The sequence below is a fragment of the Lynx canadensis genome, chromosome A2 (genome assembly GCF_007474595.2).
Source record: "Lynx canadensis isolate LIC74 chromosome A2, mLynCan4.pri.v2, whole genome shotgun sequence".
Lineage (NCBI taxonomy): Eukaryota > Metazoa > Chordata > Mammalia > Carnivora > Felidae > Lynx > Lynx canadensis.
In genome coordinates this window covers 17,836,974-17,854,509 of record NC_044304.2, presented here as the reverse complement: position 1 = coordinate 17,854,509, position 17,536 = coordinate 17,836,974, and the positions used below count along the sequence as shown (strand labels likewise).

Sequence of the window (17,536 nt, the reverse complement as noted above, 5' to 3'; positions counted from 1 at the left end):
ATAAAGTCTGATGGGCTGTTTTGAGCTAAGTAGTGGTGAAATTAGAACAAGGTGGTCTCTTTGACTGCTATAGTTATTAACATTCTCTGGATGCCTTGGCAGTGTATCTTGCTCCAACAGCAGCTGTTTCTTCTGGTCCTATAAAACCTTGGAAGACATGTACTAATTTAAAAATAAATTGTACATCGGTTTATCAGGCAGCATGCTCATCCACTCATTCATTCAAGCTAAATGCCTTAAGACTCTTGTTTTTAATTACATTTTCCACTACAAGTCAACTTTTCCTTTTTTATACTTTTGTACTCTTTTGTAGCAACAGAATGCTTCAGAAATTTAAAAAATCGTTTTGTCTTTTTTGCATGATTTATGAAAATAGTGATTTTAAGTCTGCATTTAAAACTTTTAGGGGTGCCTGGATGGTTCAGTTAGTTAAACGTCCAACTTTGGCTCAGGTCACGATCTCACGGTTTGTGAGTTTGAGCCCCACATTGGGCTCTCTGCTGTCAGTGCAAAGCCTGCTTCAGGTCCTCTGTCCTCTTCTCTTTCTGCCTGTTCCCCGCTTGTTCTCTCTCTCCCTCTCTCTCCCAAAAATAAATAAACATTCAAAAAAAATTAAAATTTTAGTTCCATATATTATGAAACAATGAATTTCAGCACGTTATTTAATTTACTTTAAAAAACTATGCATGCCCTTTTGATTTTAGCCGTTCTGACAAGTATAAGGTGATATTTCATTGTGGCTTTTATTTGCATTTCCCTGACAGTGTTGTTGAGCATCTTTTCATGTGTCTTGGCTATCTGTATGTCTTTGGAAAAACATCTATTCAAGTCCTCTGCTCATTTAAAATTTTTTATTTTAATTTTAGTTTTTATTCAAATATAATTAACATAGTATTACATTAGTTTCAAGTTTACATTATAATGATACAACCATTCTATAAATTACTCAGTGTTCATCCCAATAAGTGTACTTTTTTCTTTCTTTTTTTTTTTTAATTTTTTTTTTCAACGTTTATTTTATTTTTGGGACAGAGAGAGACAGAGCATGAACGGGGGAGGGGCAGAGAGAGAGGGAGACACAGAATCGGAAACAGGCCCCAGGCTCTGAGCCATCAGCCCAGAGCCTGACGCGGGGCTTGAACTCACGGACCGCGAGATCGTGACCTGGCTGAAGTCGGACGCTTAACCGACTGCGCCACCCAGGCGCCCCTGTACTTTTTTTTTTTAATGTTATTTTTGAGGGAGGCACACACACAGCGTGAGCTGGAGACGGGCAGAGAGAAAGGGAGACACAGAGTCCAAAGCAGGCTCCAGGCTCTGAGCTGTCAGCACAGAGCCCAATGTGGGGCTCAAATTCATGAACCATGAGATTATGACCTGAGTCGAAGTCGGACACTTAACCGACTGAGCCCCCAGGCACCCCACAGTCAGTGTACTCTTAATCCACTTCACCTATTTTACTCATCCCCCTTCCTACTTCCCCTCTGGCCACCACCAATTTGTTCTCTGTATATGAGTGTTTTTTGGTCTGTTTTTTCCTTTGTTCATTTTTCTTATTTCCTAAATTCCACATATGAGTGAAATCATACAGTAATTGTCTCTCATTTTTTTTTTGAAAGATTGTATTTTTAAGTAATCTCTACACCTCCCATGGGGCTCAAACCCACAACCCCGAGATCAAGAGTCACACGATCTTCACCGACTGAGCCAGCCAGGTGTCCTGTCTTAATTTGGGTTTTTGGTTTTGGTTTTTTTGTTTTGTTTTGGGTTGGGTTGGGTTTTTTTGGTGTTGAATTGTGTAAGTTCTTTATATTTTGAATATTAAAAAAATTTTTTTTGGGGGGCGCCTGGGTGGCTCAGTCAGTTAAGCGTCCGACTTCGGCTCAGGTCATGATCTCACAGTCCGTGAGTTTGAGCCCCGTGTCGGGCTCTGTGCTGACAGCTCAGAGCCTGGAGCCTGTTTTGGATTCTGTGTCTCCCTCTCTCTCTGCCCCTCCCCCGTTCACACTCTGTCTCTCTCTGTCTCAAAAATAAATAAAACATTAAAAAAAAAATTAAAAAAAAATTTTGTAACATTTATTTATTATTGAGAGACAGAGACAGAGCATGAGCATGGGAGGGGCAGAGAGGAGGAGACACAGAATTTGAAGCAGGCTCCAGGCTTTGAGCTGTCAGCACAGAGCCCAGTGCGGGGCTCAAACTCACAAACTGTGAGATCATGGCCTGAGCCGAAGTCGGACGCTTAACCAACTGAGCCACCCCGGCTCCCCTATGTTTTGATATATTAGATATATCATTTGCAAATATCTTCTCCTATTCAGTAGGTTGCTGTTTTGTTTTGTTGATGGTTTCCTTTGCTGTGTAGGAGATTTTATTTTGATGTAGTCTCAATAATATATTTTTGCTTCTTTTCCCGTGTCTCAAGAGATATATCTAGAAAAATGTTGCCATGGCTGATGTCAGAAATTACTGCCTTTGTTCTCTTCGAAGATTTTTATGGTTTCACATCTCACATTTAGATCTTTAATCTATTTTGGCTTTATTTTTGTGAATGGTGTTAGAAAGTAGTCCAGCTTCACTCTTTTGCATGTAGCTGTCCAGTTTTCCCAGCACCATTTATTAAAGAGAAGCTGTCTTTTCCCCATTATGTATTATTGCCTTCTTTGTCATAGATGAATTGGCCATTTAAGCGAGGGTTTATTTCTGGGCTCTCTTCTGTTCAGTTGATCTATGTATCTCTTTTTGTGCCAATACCATACTGTTTTGATTGCTACAGCCTTGTAGTATATCTTGAGATCTGGTATTGTGATACCTCCAGCTTTGTTTTTCTTCCTCAAGATTGCTTTGGCTATTTGGGGCCATAAAAGATGAGATCTTGCCATTTGTGACTACATGGATGGACCTAGGGTATTATCTAAGTGAAAAAAGTCAGACTGAGAAAGACAGTACCATATGATTTCATTCATATGTGGAATCTAAAAAACAAATGAATAAACAAAAAGCAGAATTAGACCTATAAATCCAGAGACAGTTGCCAGAAGTGGGATGAGGAGATGGACAAGGTGGTGAAGCGGAGGGGGAGATACAGGCTTCCACTTATGGAATGAATAAGTCATGGTAATAAAAAGCACAGCATAGGGAATATACTCAATGATATTCTAATAGCATTGAATGGTGACAGATGGTAGGCTACACTTATGAGCATAGCATAATGTATAGAGAAGTTGAATTACTGTGTTGTATACCTGAAACTAATGTAACAGGTCAACAATATTCAAATAAAAAAAATTAAATAAGGGGTGCCTGGGTGGCTTAGTTAAGCATCTGACTCTTGGTTTTGGTTTAGGTCATGATCTCATGGTTTATGAGATCAAGCCCCACATCAGGCTCCACACAGCACAGAACCTGGTTGGGATTCTCTCTCCCTCTCTCTCTCTGTCCCTCCCCCACTCATGCTCATGCTCTCTCAAAATAAAGAAACATTAGACAAAATAAAATAAGTACATGTACAGATACACTGTAAACATAAGTTTTATATAAATTTAACATAAATATACATATACTTTAATAGAGATGATAGAAATTTAAAAATTCAAAAGAAAAAAAGACTATGCATGCATTTAATTTACTTTGAATTGGTTATACAGAAACATGATTTGACAACAGAATAAAAATGAAATGATAAAAAATGAAAGTCTATCATGTTTGATTTGAGGGGCTACATTGAGATTAATTTTTAAATATTTATTAGAAAAAATTGCAACCCTACTGAAAAATTGAAAGAGCAAGTGAACTCCTAGATTGACTGCTTGTTAATGTTTTGCCGTGCTTTGCTTTCTCTCTTACTTCCTCTTTATATACACATGCACACGTGTACACACACATATACATTATAATGTCATTTTTTGCTTTACACGTATTTACATTTTTAAAAATTGTAGACAGATACACAGAACCTAAATTTACCTTTTTTTTTTTTTTAATTTGAGAGAGAAGGGCAAGTGCAAGCAGGGGAGAGGGACAGAAAAAGAGAGAATCTTAAGCAGGTTCCACACTCAGCACAGAGCCCGGCACCGGGCGCAACCCTGGTACCACAACCCTGGTACCATAACCCAAGCCAAAATCCAGAGTCAGTCGCTCAAATGACTGAGCTACCCAGGTGCCCCCAAATTTACCTTTTTAAAGTAATTCACTGCCATTAAGTACATTCATAACAATCACCACCATCTATCTCTAGACATCTTTGGGTATTGCAAAACTGAAACTCTGTACCCATTAAGTAATAACTCCTCCCTCTCCCCTCCCCCTTAGCAACTGCTATTCTCGCTATTCCTATGAATTTGACTATTCTAGGTACCTCATATAAGTGGAATCATACAAGATTTGTCTTTTTTGTAACTGACTTTATTTAGCATAATGTCTTCAAGATTCATTCGTAGAATCTTATAGCAAGTTTCAGAATTTCCTTCCTTTTAAAGGCTGAATAATATCCCATTGTATGTATACCACATTTTGTTTATCTTTTCATCCATTGATGGATACTTGGGTTGCTTCCACCTTTTGGCTATGTATGTGGGTGTACTATAATATCTCTTTGAGACCCTGCTTTCAGTTCTTTTGGATACATACCCAGAAGTAGAATTGCTGGATCGTATGGTAATTCGTTTTTAATCTTTGAGGAGCAGCCATACTGTTTTACACAGCAGCTGCACCATTTCACATTGTGGCCAAGAATGCAAAAGGATTCCAATTTCTTCACATTCTTGCCGCCCTTATTATCTGTTCTTGTTTTGTTTTGTTTTGTTTTTTAATGTTTATTTATTTTTGAGAGAGACAGAGCATGAGCAGGAAAGGGGCAGAGGGAGAGGGAGAACAGAATCCGAAGCAGGCTCCAGGCTCCAAGCTCTGAGTTGTGAGCACAGAGCCTGGGACACTGGCCTCAAACTCCCAAACCACGAGATCATGACCTGAGCGGAAGTCAGACTCTTAGCCGACTGAGCCACCCAGGCACCCCTGCTCTTGTTTTTTTTTTGTTTGTTTGTTTGCTTTTTTTTTTTTTAAATAGTAGCCATCTTTAGGGGTGCCTGGGTTCCAGCCTTCCCCTCAGTCTCTGTGCTGACAGCTCAGACCCTGGAGCCTGCTTTGGATTCAGTGTCTCTCTCTCTCTCTTTCTCTCCCCCCACACCTTTCCCACTTTCTCTCTCTCTCTCTCTCTCTCTCAAAATTAAATAAGTATTTTTTAAAAAGTGTTTAATAGTAGCCATCTTTAAAAGGTGTGAATTGGTATCTCATTGTGATTTTCATTTGCATTTCTCTATTGATTAGTAGTATTGAGTATCTTTTCATGTGGTTATCTGTCATTTGTATATATTGGTTTTTGTTGTTTTTGTTGAGTGGTAGGAATTCTTTATTCTGGATGTAATAGATACATTATTTGAAAATACTTTCTCCCATTCCATGGGTTGCCATTTCACTTCATTGTGTCTTTTTTTTTAATTTATTTATTTTGGGAGAGAGCATGCAAGCTCGAGAGCTGGGGTGGGGAGGGGCAGAGAGAGAAAATCCCAAGCAGGCTCTACACTCTGTCAGCACAGAGTCTGAAGCAGGGCTTGAACTCAAAAACCATGAAATGAGCTGAAATCAAGAGACGCTTAACTGACTGAACCACCCATGTACTCCTGTTGTATCTTTTGATACACAGAAGTTTTTCATTTTGAAGTAGTCCAGTTTATTAATTTCTTTTTTTGTACCTATGCTTTTGATGTTATATCCAAGAAAACATCGCTAAATCCAGTGTCATAAAGATTTTCCTGTGTTTTCATCTAAGAGTTTTATAATTTTAGTTTTATGTCTTTGGTCCATTTTGAGTTCATTTTTATATATGGTGAAAAAGGTAAGAGTCCAGCTTCATTTTTTTTTGCAGGTGGAGATCCAATTTTCCCAACACCATTTGTTGAAAAGACTATCCTTTCCCCCTTGGGTGATTTTGGCACTTTTATTGAAAATCAATTCACCACATATATGAAGGGTTTAGTTCTGGGTTCTCTGTTCCATGGGTCTGGTCTATATTTCTATCCCTATGACAATACCATATTGTTTTGATTACTGTAGCTTTGTAGTAAGTTTTGAAATCAAGTATGAGTCCTCCAACTTTATCTTTTTCAAGAATAGTTGGGTATTTGGGATCCTTTGAGATTCTACATGAATTTTAGGATGGATTTTATCATTCCTATAAAAAAAAAAGCCACCATTGGAATTTTAATAGAGATTGCATTGAATCTGTAGATTACTTTGGATAGTATTGTCATCTTAACAATATTATGTCTTTTAGTCCTTTAATATGGGATGGCTTTCCATTTATTTCTGTCTTTATTTCTCAGGCTTCATTTAGGTACAATGGACAAATATTTAAAGATATTTAGGGGCGCCTGGCTGGCTCAGTCAGTTAAGCGTCCGACTTTGGCTCAGGCCATGACCTCGCGGTCCATGGGTTCGAGCCCCGCGTCGGGCTCTGTGCTGACCGCTCAGAGCCTGGAGCCTGTTTTGGGTTCTGTGTCTCCCTCTGTCTCTGACCCTCCCCCGTTCATGCTCTGTCTCTCTCTGTCTCAAAAATAAATAAACGTTAAAAAAATTTTTTTAAGATATTTAAAGTGTACAACATGATGATTTGATATATAATGCAAAAGGTTTATTTATGTCTCCTTTAATTTCTTTTAGTAATGTTTTGTAGTTTTCAGTGTACAAATCTTTCACCTCCTTGGTTAAATTCATTCCTAAATATTTTATTCTTTTTGATGCTGTTATGAATGGAGTTTTAAAAATATTTTCTTTTTGGATTGTTCATTGCAGTTGTATAGAAATACAATTTTGGGTGTTGATTTTTCTTAACATTTATTTTTGGGAGAGAGAGAGAAAAAAAGAGAGAGGGACAGAGCATGCACATGTGTGACCAGGGGAGGGATAGAGAGGGAGAGGGAGGATCTGAAGTGGGCTCTGTGTGGACAGCAGAGAGCCTGATGTGGGCCTTGAACTCACAAACTGTGAGATCATGACCTGAGCCAGTGGGAAGTTTAACCAACTGAGTCACCCAAGCACCTCTTGCATGTTGATTTTATATCCTGCAACTTTGCTGTATTCATTTATTAAGTCTAACTTTTTTTGTGTGTGTGGATTCTTCAAGGTTTTCTACATAGAAGATCATGTCATTCCACAAGCAGATAATTTTACTTTTTCCTTTCTAATTTGGATGCCTTTTATTTCTTTTTATTTCCTAATTGCCATGGCCAGAGCTTTCAGTAATATGTTGAATAGAAATGGCAAAAGCAGGCATCCTGTCTTGTTCCTGATCTTAGGGAGAAACCTTCAGTCTTTTACCATTGAGTTGGTGTTAGCTGTGGGTTTTTCATATGTGCCTTTTTCATGTTGAGGAAATTCCCTTATATTCTCCTTTATTTTTTACATGAAAGAGTGTCATTTTGTCAAATGCTTGTTCTGCATCATTGAGATGCTGATGTAGTTGCCCCTCCCCACCTCTTCATTCCATTAATGTGGTGTATTTTGCTTGACATTCTTTATTTTGAGCCACCCTTGCATTCCTGGGATAAATCCCACTTGGTCATGGTGTATAATCACTTTAATATGTTGCTAGGTACTATTTTTTGAGGATTTTGAGGATTTTTTTATGTCTATATTCATAATGAATATTTTGTTTACTTGCAATGCCTTTGTCTGTCTTTAGTATCAAGGTAATGCTGGCCTTACAAAATGAGTTAAGGGGGCACCTGGGTGGCTCAGTTGGTTGAGCATCCGACTTTTGATTTCAGCTCAGGTCATGATCTCAGGGTTGTGAGATTGAGCCCTTTGTCAGGCTCTGTGCTGAGCTTGGAGCCTGCTTAGGATTCTCTCTCTCTCTCTCTCTCTCTCTCTCTCTCTCTCTCTCTCCCCCTCTCTCCCTCTCTCCCTCTCCCTCTCTCCCTCTCCCTCTCCCTCTCCCTCTCTCCCTCCCCCTCTCCCCAACGTGTTTGTTCTTTCTCTATCTAAAATAAAATAAAAAATAAAATGAAAAGTTTTTTAAAAACTGAAAAAAATAAAATGAGTTAGGAAGTATTCCCTTATCTTTGATTTTTTTGGATGAGTATAACAGGGGTTGATGTTAATTCTTTAAATGTTTAGTAGAATGTACAATGAAGACATCTAGTCTTGGGCTTTTCTCTGTTCAGGGATTTTGTTTGTTTGTTTGTTTGTTTGTTTGTTTGTTTTTAGAGAAGGAGAACAAGTGAGCAGGGGAAGGAACAGAGGGAGAGGGAGGGAGGGAAGGAGGGAGAGACAGAGACAGAGACAGAGAATCTTAAGTAGGTTCTACACTCCGAGCCCCATACAGGGCTTGAACTCATGAACTCATGACCTGAGCCAAACGAAATTAAGAGTCTGATCCTCAACCAACTGAGTCATCCAGGCGCCCCTGTCAGGAGATTTTTGATTGCCAGTTTCATCCCCCTATTTGTTACAGATTGTTGGGATTTTTCTATTCCTTTTGTGTAAGTTTTGGAAGTTTGTGTATTTCTAGAAATTTGTCTATTTCCTCTATTTCATCTAGGTCATTCAGTTTGTTGGCATACTATTTTCAGAGTATCATAATCCTTTTTATTTCTGTTATTCCATTGTAGTATCCCCACTTTAATTTTAGTAATTTAACTCTTTGTTCTTAGTTAGTCTAAGTCAATCAGCAGCTTATTGATTTTGTTGATCTTTTCAAAGAATCAACTTTCAGTTTCACTGATTTTTTTCCTATGCTTTATTTTAGTTTCTCTCCCTCTGAATTTCCTTATTTCTGCTGCTTTAGGGTTCAGTTTGCCCTTTTTTCCCCTACTTCCTTAAGGTATACAATTAGCTTATTAATTTGAGATTTTTCTTCTTTTTCTTTCTTTTTTTCTTTTTAAAAATTTTTTAAAAATGTTTATTTATTTTTGAGAGGGAGAGAGAGAGACAGAGTGCAAGCGGGGGAGGGCAGAGAGAGAGGGAGACACAGAATCTGAAGCAGGCTCCAGGCTCCGAGCTGTCAGCACAGAGCCCGACGTGGGGCTCGAACCCACAAACCACGGGATCATGACCTGAGCTGAAGTTGGACGCTTAACCGACTGAGCCACCCAGCCACTCCTCTTCTTTTTGAACATAAGCATTTATAGCTACAAATTTCCCTCTTCGCACTACTTTTAGTACACCCATAAGTTTTAGTGTATTGTTTTTGTTTTCATTTATCTCCAGATATTTTCTGATTTTCCTTGCGATTTATATCTGTACATTTACATCAGTATTATTGTAGTAAGTTGTTGGTAGTGATGTTTTACAATTTCCAGCACTTTTAGATGTTATGTACCCAGAGAAGTTGCCTTGCATCATAGTTTTAAAAATTTCAATGTGTTATTTTTTTTCCTAGAAATTCCAAATTTTTTTCAATCCTCCTTGCTTTGTTTTGGTTGTATCTTATTCCTTTATTTATGCTTTGATTCCCATTTTTGTCTTTGTTTTAAACATTCTGTTCTGATTTTATAGTAGTTCCATAATTTTAATATCTAATCCTTTTTTGAGATACTCCCTGATAGCACCCATGCCAAATTGTTTCATTGTATGTTTTATAATTTTAGGTTATATACTGATGTTTAGTGGGGTTTTAATTATGGAAGTCCCATGAGGCCTGGATTGAGAGTGTAAGCTCTTACACATTTCATCTAATCTATTTGAGTGACAGGAACGTGTGATTTAAGTAATTGAAGGAAACTCTCCCACACATCTCAAGCTAGAGTGCACGTTTCATGAAACCAGGAGTCTTTGTTTTATCTACTACTGTCTCCCAAATTGTCTACTAACAGTGCTTGTCATGTACTAGGTACCCTACCTATATCTGTTGAACTGAATTTACCATCTTTCTTTGCTGGTGGGTGGATTAATTTTGACAAATCCACAGTTTCACTGAGGAAGTGGGAAAGGACTATCATAGGTACTTTCTATCAATAATGGCTCGGGTTTTCTTTTGAAATTTTACCTGTTTGTTCCAATAACATAACTTTTACCCCAAGCTATACAAAAGATAATTCTTGTTCTGTTGTGGTGAATAAGCATTTATCTCTTTCCTGAGTCTATTTTTGTTGAGGCCTCATATTAGTTGAGTTTGGCTCTCTGAGCCACCTTCAATTTATTTTTCACTAATCTTCAAATTTCTCCTTTTATGGAGGGTGAGAAGGGATATTTACATAATTTTTTAAATTAAGATAATCAGATTAAGCTCTGAAAGTTAAAAAAAAAAAACAAAACCCACCTTGGGGAACTTGGCTGGCTCGGTTGGTAAAGCATGTGACTCTTGATCTTGGGGTCATGAGTTCTAGTCCCTCATTGGGTGGAGTTTCCTTTAAAAAAAAATCTTAAAAAACAAACAAAAAAAAAAAACCCTACATAATTCAAATGATATAGTTTAGTACTGAGAATTTAGATAACCACCAAACATAAGGAATGATAGGTAAAAAGCAGGAAAAATTAGCAAAGAGAAAATTTGTGTTTATTTTTCAACCTAAAGACATGTGGTACATTTTTCTGATTAATACACTGACCATGGGCAGGAGAAAACCTACCCGTATTGAGTGAGAATATAACTTAACAGCTAATTTCTTTTTCACTTTAGTGTAAAACTTATTAAATTGTTTTGAAATGAAATTTAAATGCTATTATCTGGCAGTCTTGGGATTATCTTTGAAGAATATTAAAGAAGAAAATTTAACTTTTTAATATCATTACCAATAAATTTAGTAGACTTTTAAAAAATTTTAACATTTTATTTATTTTTGTGAGACAGAGAGAGAGCATGAGCAGGGGAGGGACAGAGAGAGAGGGAGACACAGAATCCAAAGCAGGATCCAGGCTCTGATCTGTCAGCACAGAGCCCGACATGGGGCTTGAACTGATGAACTGTGAGATCATGACCTGAGCTGGTCAGATGCTTAACCGACTGAGCCACCCAGGTGCCTCAGTAGGCTTCTTATTCATTTGATATGATACAAATTATTATTTTTAAGAAAATTTTTAAGTTTACTTATTTACTTTGAAAGAGAGAGAGGGAGAGAGAGACAATCCCAAGCCGTCTCCACACTGCCAGTGCGGAGCCAGATGTGGGACTCGAATTCATGAACCATGAGATCATGGCCTGAGCTGAAATCCAGAGTTGGATGCTTAACCGACTGAGCCACCCAGGTGCCCCAATATGATACAAATTAGATGAACATGAATGTAAACAAATAAATTTGCCACCTTGAGTACATTGAAGTTATAATGAGCTTGTTTTCAAAAAGATAAATTCTTCTTTATATTGCCTTTATATGATCATGTTGAACTACTCTCTGTGGTTGATTATAGAAGAGTATGAATTGACCCAACATTTGGTATTAAAGTTCTTTTAGTTCTATTGTTAAAGGTGGGGTCATGTGACATAATGATGCCTGAACATTGCTTCTTCTTTGTTTTGCAGTCCCAATTCCTGGCAGATTTGATCGGCGAGTATCAGGTATGTTTTCTCTTTCATAACATACTGCCAAAATGCTGTTTTAAGATGGGATTGTTTTAAATAAAAATAAACTGATCTTGTAAATAAAAAGATAAGTTAGCAGCATTACAGAACATTATAAAAATTACCTGCAATTCCTCCATTCTGTTTCAAGTTCTGAGTATATATGTACATATTAGTTTGTCTCATTTATGTCATTAGTATTTTTCCATGTTCATAATTATGACTTCTGAAAACTACTTTTTTTGTCAACACTTGCATATAGCTCATTGCAACAAGTGTACTTCTTAATCCGTATCACCTGTTTAACCCATCCCCCCACCCACTTACCCTCTGGTAATCATAAGTTTGTTCTCTATGGTTAAGAGTCTGTTTCTTGGTTTGCCTCCCTCTCTCTCTCTCTCTCTCTCTCTCTCTCTCTCTCTCTTTTTTTTTAACAACGATTTGCTCATTTGTTTTGTTAAATTCCACATGTTAAATTCCAATGTAAGTGAATTCATATGCTTCTTAGTCTTTCTGTGACTGACTTATTTCACTTAGCTCCATCCATGTCATTGCAAATGGCAAGATTCCATTCTTTTTTATGGTTGAGTAATATTCCATTGTATATAAACACCTCATCTTCCTTATCCATTCATCAATTGATGGACACTTGGGCCATTCACATAATTTCGCTATTGTAGATAATGCTGCTATAAACATTGGGGTGCATGTATCCCTATGAATTAGTATTTTTAAAAAAAAATTTTTTTTAACACTTATTTGAGAGGCAGAGTACAAGTGGGGCAGAGGAAGAGAGATGAATTAGTATTTTTGTATTCTTTGGGTAAGTACCTAGTAGTGTGGTTGCTGGATTCTAGGGTAGTCCTGTTTTTAACTTTTTTTTTTAATGTTTATTTTTGAGAGAGAGAGAGACAGAGACAGAGACAGAGTGTGATCTGGGGAGGAACAGAGAGCAAAAGGGAGACAAAGAGTATGAAGCAGGCTCCAGGCTCTGAGCTGTCAGCACAGACTCATGGACCTCAAGATCATCATGACCTGAGCTGAAGTCAGGCGCCTAACCAACCGAGCCACCTAGGCGTGCCTATTTTTAACTTTTTGAGGAACTTCCATACTGTGTTCCAGAGTGGCTGCACCATTCTCATTCCCATCAACAGTGTAAGAGGGCTCCCCTTTCTCTACATCCTTGCCAATGCCTTTTGTTTCTTGTGTTGTTGATTTTAGCCATTCTGACAGGTGTGAGGTGATACATCATTGTAGTTTTGATTTGTATTTCCCTGATGATAAACGATATTGAGCATCTTTTCATGTGTCTGTTGGCCATCTGGATGTCTTCTTTGGAAAAATGTCTATTCATAAAAACTACTTTTTGTATTGCTATTTCTCTGGTATTCTAGATTATGCTGTATTAACTTCTTGCATACACTGTTGAACCACTAAAATTATTTCCTCAGTTATAGTGCTGAGTAGCACTCTCTGGTCGGAGACTTGAGCATTGCCTGGATTTTTCTGTGTATTGCTTTCCAGAGGCATTCTACAGAATAGACTGCAGGGAGAAAGAACACCCTACAAAGGCCTCTCTTCTGCCACCGTCTCACTGATATAGGTGGTGCCTACTACTTTAATTTAGATGTAAAATAGTACCTCAGATTGTTTTATTTGGCACTCCTTTGATTATTAACAAAAATGAGTGTTTTCCAAATATGAGAAATGTGTTTTTATTTTCTCCTATGGGACTAGTTTGGTAGTATTTTTCTCTTTTATCTATTATGATCGCGATTATTTTTTTGTAAGTTTGAGCAAATTTCTGTCATCATTTTTAACCTTTTGAAAGTTTCAATGCAACATTTCCCAAGTTGGTTGTGCTGCTTATTTTAATTTTGCTATTTTTTATTGACTCGGATTTTAATATGTGACTGGTACCATGAACACTGCCTAGCACATAGCAAGCACTCACTAAATATTTATTGAATATATATATCTTCTTTTTTTTCGTGATTTCTCTGAAGCTAAGAAGAGTCCTCCTTTTTTTTATAGAACTGATAAATATATTTTCTGCAAGTTTCCTTATAAGTAAAATGTTTGAGTTTTGGATACATTTAGAGTTTCTATGATTGTATAGTAGGGAGGTTAATGTGTTTTAGAATTACTATGTGAGCTGTATGTATCATATCATTTTTTTTTTAATGTTTATTTTTGAGAGAGAGACAGAGTGCAAGTTGGGGGAAGGGCAGAGAGAGAGAGAGAGAGAGAGAGAGAGAAAGAGAGATGCAGAATCCGAAGCAGGCTCCAGGCTCTGAGCTGTCTACACGGAGCCTGACACAGGGCTCCAACTCCTGAACTGTGGGATTATGACCTGAGCCGAAGGCGGATGCTTAACTGACTGAGCCACCCAGGTGTTCCTCATTCTTTTTTTTTTTTTTATGTTTATTTATTTATTTTGAGAAAGAAAGAGAGTGTGTATGCTCACATTTGAGCGGGGCAGGGCAGAGAAAGAAAGAGACGGAGAGACAGAGAGAGAGTTAGGGAGAGAGAATCCCAAGCAGGTTCTGTGCTGTCAGTGCAGAGCCTGACTTGGGGCTCATTTTCACAAACCCTGAGATCATGACCTGAGCCTAAGTCAAGAGTCAGACGCTCAACCAACTGAGCCCCCCAGGCACCCCTCACATCATTCTTTCATATCTCTTCATTCTTGGGAAGGTTTCTTGATTTTAAACTATCATATGACCTAATTTCTAGTAACACTTGGAATCCCTTTTCTATCCCTCAATCCTTTTCTTTGAGAAAATCTGCTCATTTATGTTTCAGAAAGCCTTTGGTAAGTTGTACACCAAAGTCTGTTGAAAGGAGATAGAAAAAAATATGTTCTTATGTGTAGAGAGACAGCTACAGAGAAGAAATAGAGTGGCAGTTAAGGTTGGTGTGAGATCTATATGCACTATTATCTCCCATTTCTGTTTATCCTTGCCCTATACCCCTTTTTCCCCAGACAATTAGTGATATCTCTTGACATGTGTAAGACAGATCTTGGAGATGAGAGAGTACAGTGACATCTTCTGCAGAGGTCGCAAGTGGTGTTAGTTCATGAATTGCTGCTTGGGCTTTCTGTCAGTGTTGTTCAGGCCTTGAACTCTGTGGAGAACCCAGACAAGTACATGATATTATCCCTCCTCCTTAGAGTTTACAGTCTTATTGAAGATTTAAAACTTTTAATTAATTAATTAATTTTTTTATTTTTATTTTTATTTTTTTAACGTTTATTTATTTTTGAGACAGAGAGAGACAGAGCATGAACGGGGGAGGGTCAGAGAGAAGGAGACACAGAATCTGAAACAGGCTTCAGGCTCTGAGCTGTCAGCACAGAGCCCGACGCGGGGCTCAAACTCACGGACCGCGAGATCATGACCTGAGCCGAAGTCAGCCGCTTAACCGACTGAGCCACCCAGGCGCCCCTAAAACTTTTTAATATTGGGGCGCCTGGGTGGCTCAGTTGGTTAAGCAACCAACTTCAGCTCGGGTCATGATCTCGCAGTTTGTGAGTTCGAGCCCCACATCGGGCTCTGTGTTGACAGCTCAGAGCCTGGAGCCTACTTCAGATTCTGTGTTTCCCCCTCTCTCTACCCCTCCCCTGCTCATACTCTGTGTCTCTCTGTGTCTCAATAATAAATAAATGTTAAAAAAAATTAAAAAAACTTTTTAATATTATTCAAATGTTAAGTGAAAGTAAAAGATTCTTAGAAGAATCAAAATGATTATGCAGGAGAGAAAATAGCCTGTAGGAATAACTAACATTTTTTTAGTGCAGACTGTGTGGTAGGTGCACATTTTAAGATCTCTCTAATTGCCTTCCTTATGTCCTTGAACATAATCCTCACATTAGTACTATGAGGTACACGCCATGATTATCCCCAGTGGACAGATGCAGAAACTGAGGACAAAGCAGAGGTTAAGTCACTCGAACAGTCAAGGTGATAATGTACCCAAAGGTAGCACTGTCCTGAGTACTTTCTAAGAACCCTTCCTTGTACCCTCTGACCCTCTCAGTCAGTTTTCATCTAAATCCCCTAAAATCTCAGCCTATTCTTGGAGTGTATTATTTTCCTGATCTAGCTGAAGCTTGGCTTGCACTACAGGCTTCTCAGATGATGGTTCTTCTCTTCCATTTTCCTTGTAACATTGATGATAGATGGGTGAATGTTTCTGTTGTTCCTTATTGCTTCCAAACCATTCTCTCTCCCTCCTCCCTAAAACCCTCGCCTTCAAACCTCACGTTATTATATTCTGTCAGTCGCTTCTCTTCCTTGTTTTAGTTATCTAATAATCCATGGGCTGTTTCTTCTTATTTCCATCTAGATAATTCTTCAAATCTTGCCCTCCATTTCTTCACCTCTTGTCTTCCACCCTACTTCAACCACTCACCCCCGTGGTCATACTCTGGAACGACGGGCATCACAACTCCTCATACTCAGTGATCCCAGTCTCCCTCTGCCTGCTGTTGCCTGGGCTCTTTTGCTGCCCTGCTCCACCGCTGACAACTTGATCTTGCTTCATTTTTACTGTTCCTCACTTCCTCTTTTACTAACCTTAAATTCCTTGCTCAGTGATTATAACCACTCTGTGGCACATATCCTCAGTTTCCTTTTTCTTTTTTCCTTGCTTGTCTAAAACACATTCTGGTTAATCCCAACTGTCCTCTTAGGCTGTATGTGCACCACAGCTGTACTTGATTGAGGGAAAATACACAGGCCCGTTGGCTGACCTTACTTTGAGTACCTGATCGTTAACTTCTAGTAGGCTTTAGATGCCAGCATTCATACTGTGTCTCCATACTTCTTTCACTCTGCTCTCCTAGATAAGCATTTCTTACCTTCTCTCTCCCCAAACCTGTACCTCCTCCCAAATTCTCATTCCTGGCAGATGATTTTGTTCTCTTAACTAAGGAAATAAAAGCAACAGAAGATAGTTTCCATAGACTCCTACCACATCTGTCCTTTCTTACTTGCATTTGAGTCCAGTGTCCACCTACACATTAGATCTCATCCCTTCATCCTTCCAGCAGTTACTGCCTTCCTCCTGCATAATCTGCATCCTTCAACTGGATTATTATTCTCAGCAAAAAAATGTAGCATTGACTTCCCTTTCGTAAAAAATAAAATACGACTTTTTTAAACCACTCTTTACTCTCCAGCCACCACTTTTTTTGTCTATCTTTATAGCAGATTCCTTGAAGGAGTTGTCCATATTTGCTGTATCTAGTTTTTCTTCTTCTATTCTCTCTTGAGGCCAGTCTAATCAGACTTTTGCTCCCAAATCTCCTCAAAACCATCTTTGTGGATTATTTATATCCTTTAGACTGTCACTTGAAAGACTTCTTCTCACTTAGGTCTTTAGTAAGGTTCAGTACACACACACACACCCTATCTCCCTTCCTTTATTTTCTCCTTACTGTTCCTCTCCTTCTCTCTCTCTCTCTCTCTCTCTCTCTCTCTCTCTCTCATTTATCCTATTATCTAGCTCCCTATGCCAGAAGGTAAGCTCCAATCAGAGAATTTTTGTCTGTTTTGTTCATTGATGCATATAGTTAACACTTAGAACAATGTCAGTAAATGTGGATGGATGGATAGAAGGAAGGAACAAAAGAACAGGTTAGAAATCCAGAGGAGAGGGGCACCTGGGTGGCTCAGTCAGTTGGGCGTCTGACTTCAGCTCAGGTCATGATCTCACAGCTGTGGGTTTGAGCCCCACATCGGGCTTTGTGCTGACAGCTCAGAGCCTGGAGCCTGCTTCACATTCTGTGTCTCCATCCCTCTCTGGCCCTCCCCTGCTCACACTCTGTCTCTCTCTCTCTCTCTCTCAAAAAGTAAATAAACATAAAAAATTAAAAAAAAAAAAAGGAAAAAAAATCCAGAGGAGAAATTACTGTGGGCAGAAGTAAAATCAAGAGACACTTCTTTGAAGGAGGCAGAAATTGCACTGGAGGTTGTA

At 38.5% G+C, this 17,536-nt stretch overlaps 1 protein-coding gene across 2 annotated transcripts in view; it reads left to right on the top strand.

The window, feature by feature from the left end:
• PRKAR2A (protein kinase cAMP-dependent type II regulatory subunit alpha) overlaps positions 1-17,536 on the top strand; it is a 113,602-nt gene that overhangs the window by 49,310 nt on the left and 46,756 nt on the right. The window contains exons 1-2 of one of the 2 annotated variants that reach the window (XM_030306699.1): positions 10,965-11,012; positions 11,516-11,551. In XM_030306699.1, the coding sequence (XP_030162559.1) occupies positions 10,988-11,012; positions 11,516-11,551 (61 nt within the window). In that variant the 5' untranslated portion in view covers positions 10,965-10,987. Of the gene's footprint in view, positions 1-10,964; positions 11,013-11,515; positions 11,552-17,536 lie in introns of those variants that run through there. The other variant, XM_030306698.1, reaches the window with a different exon arrangement.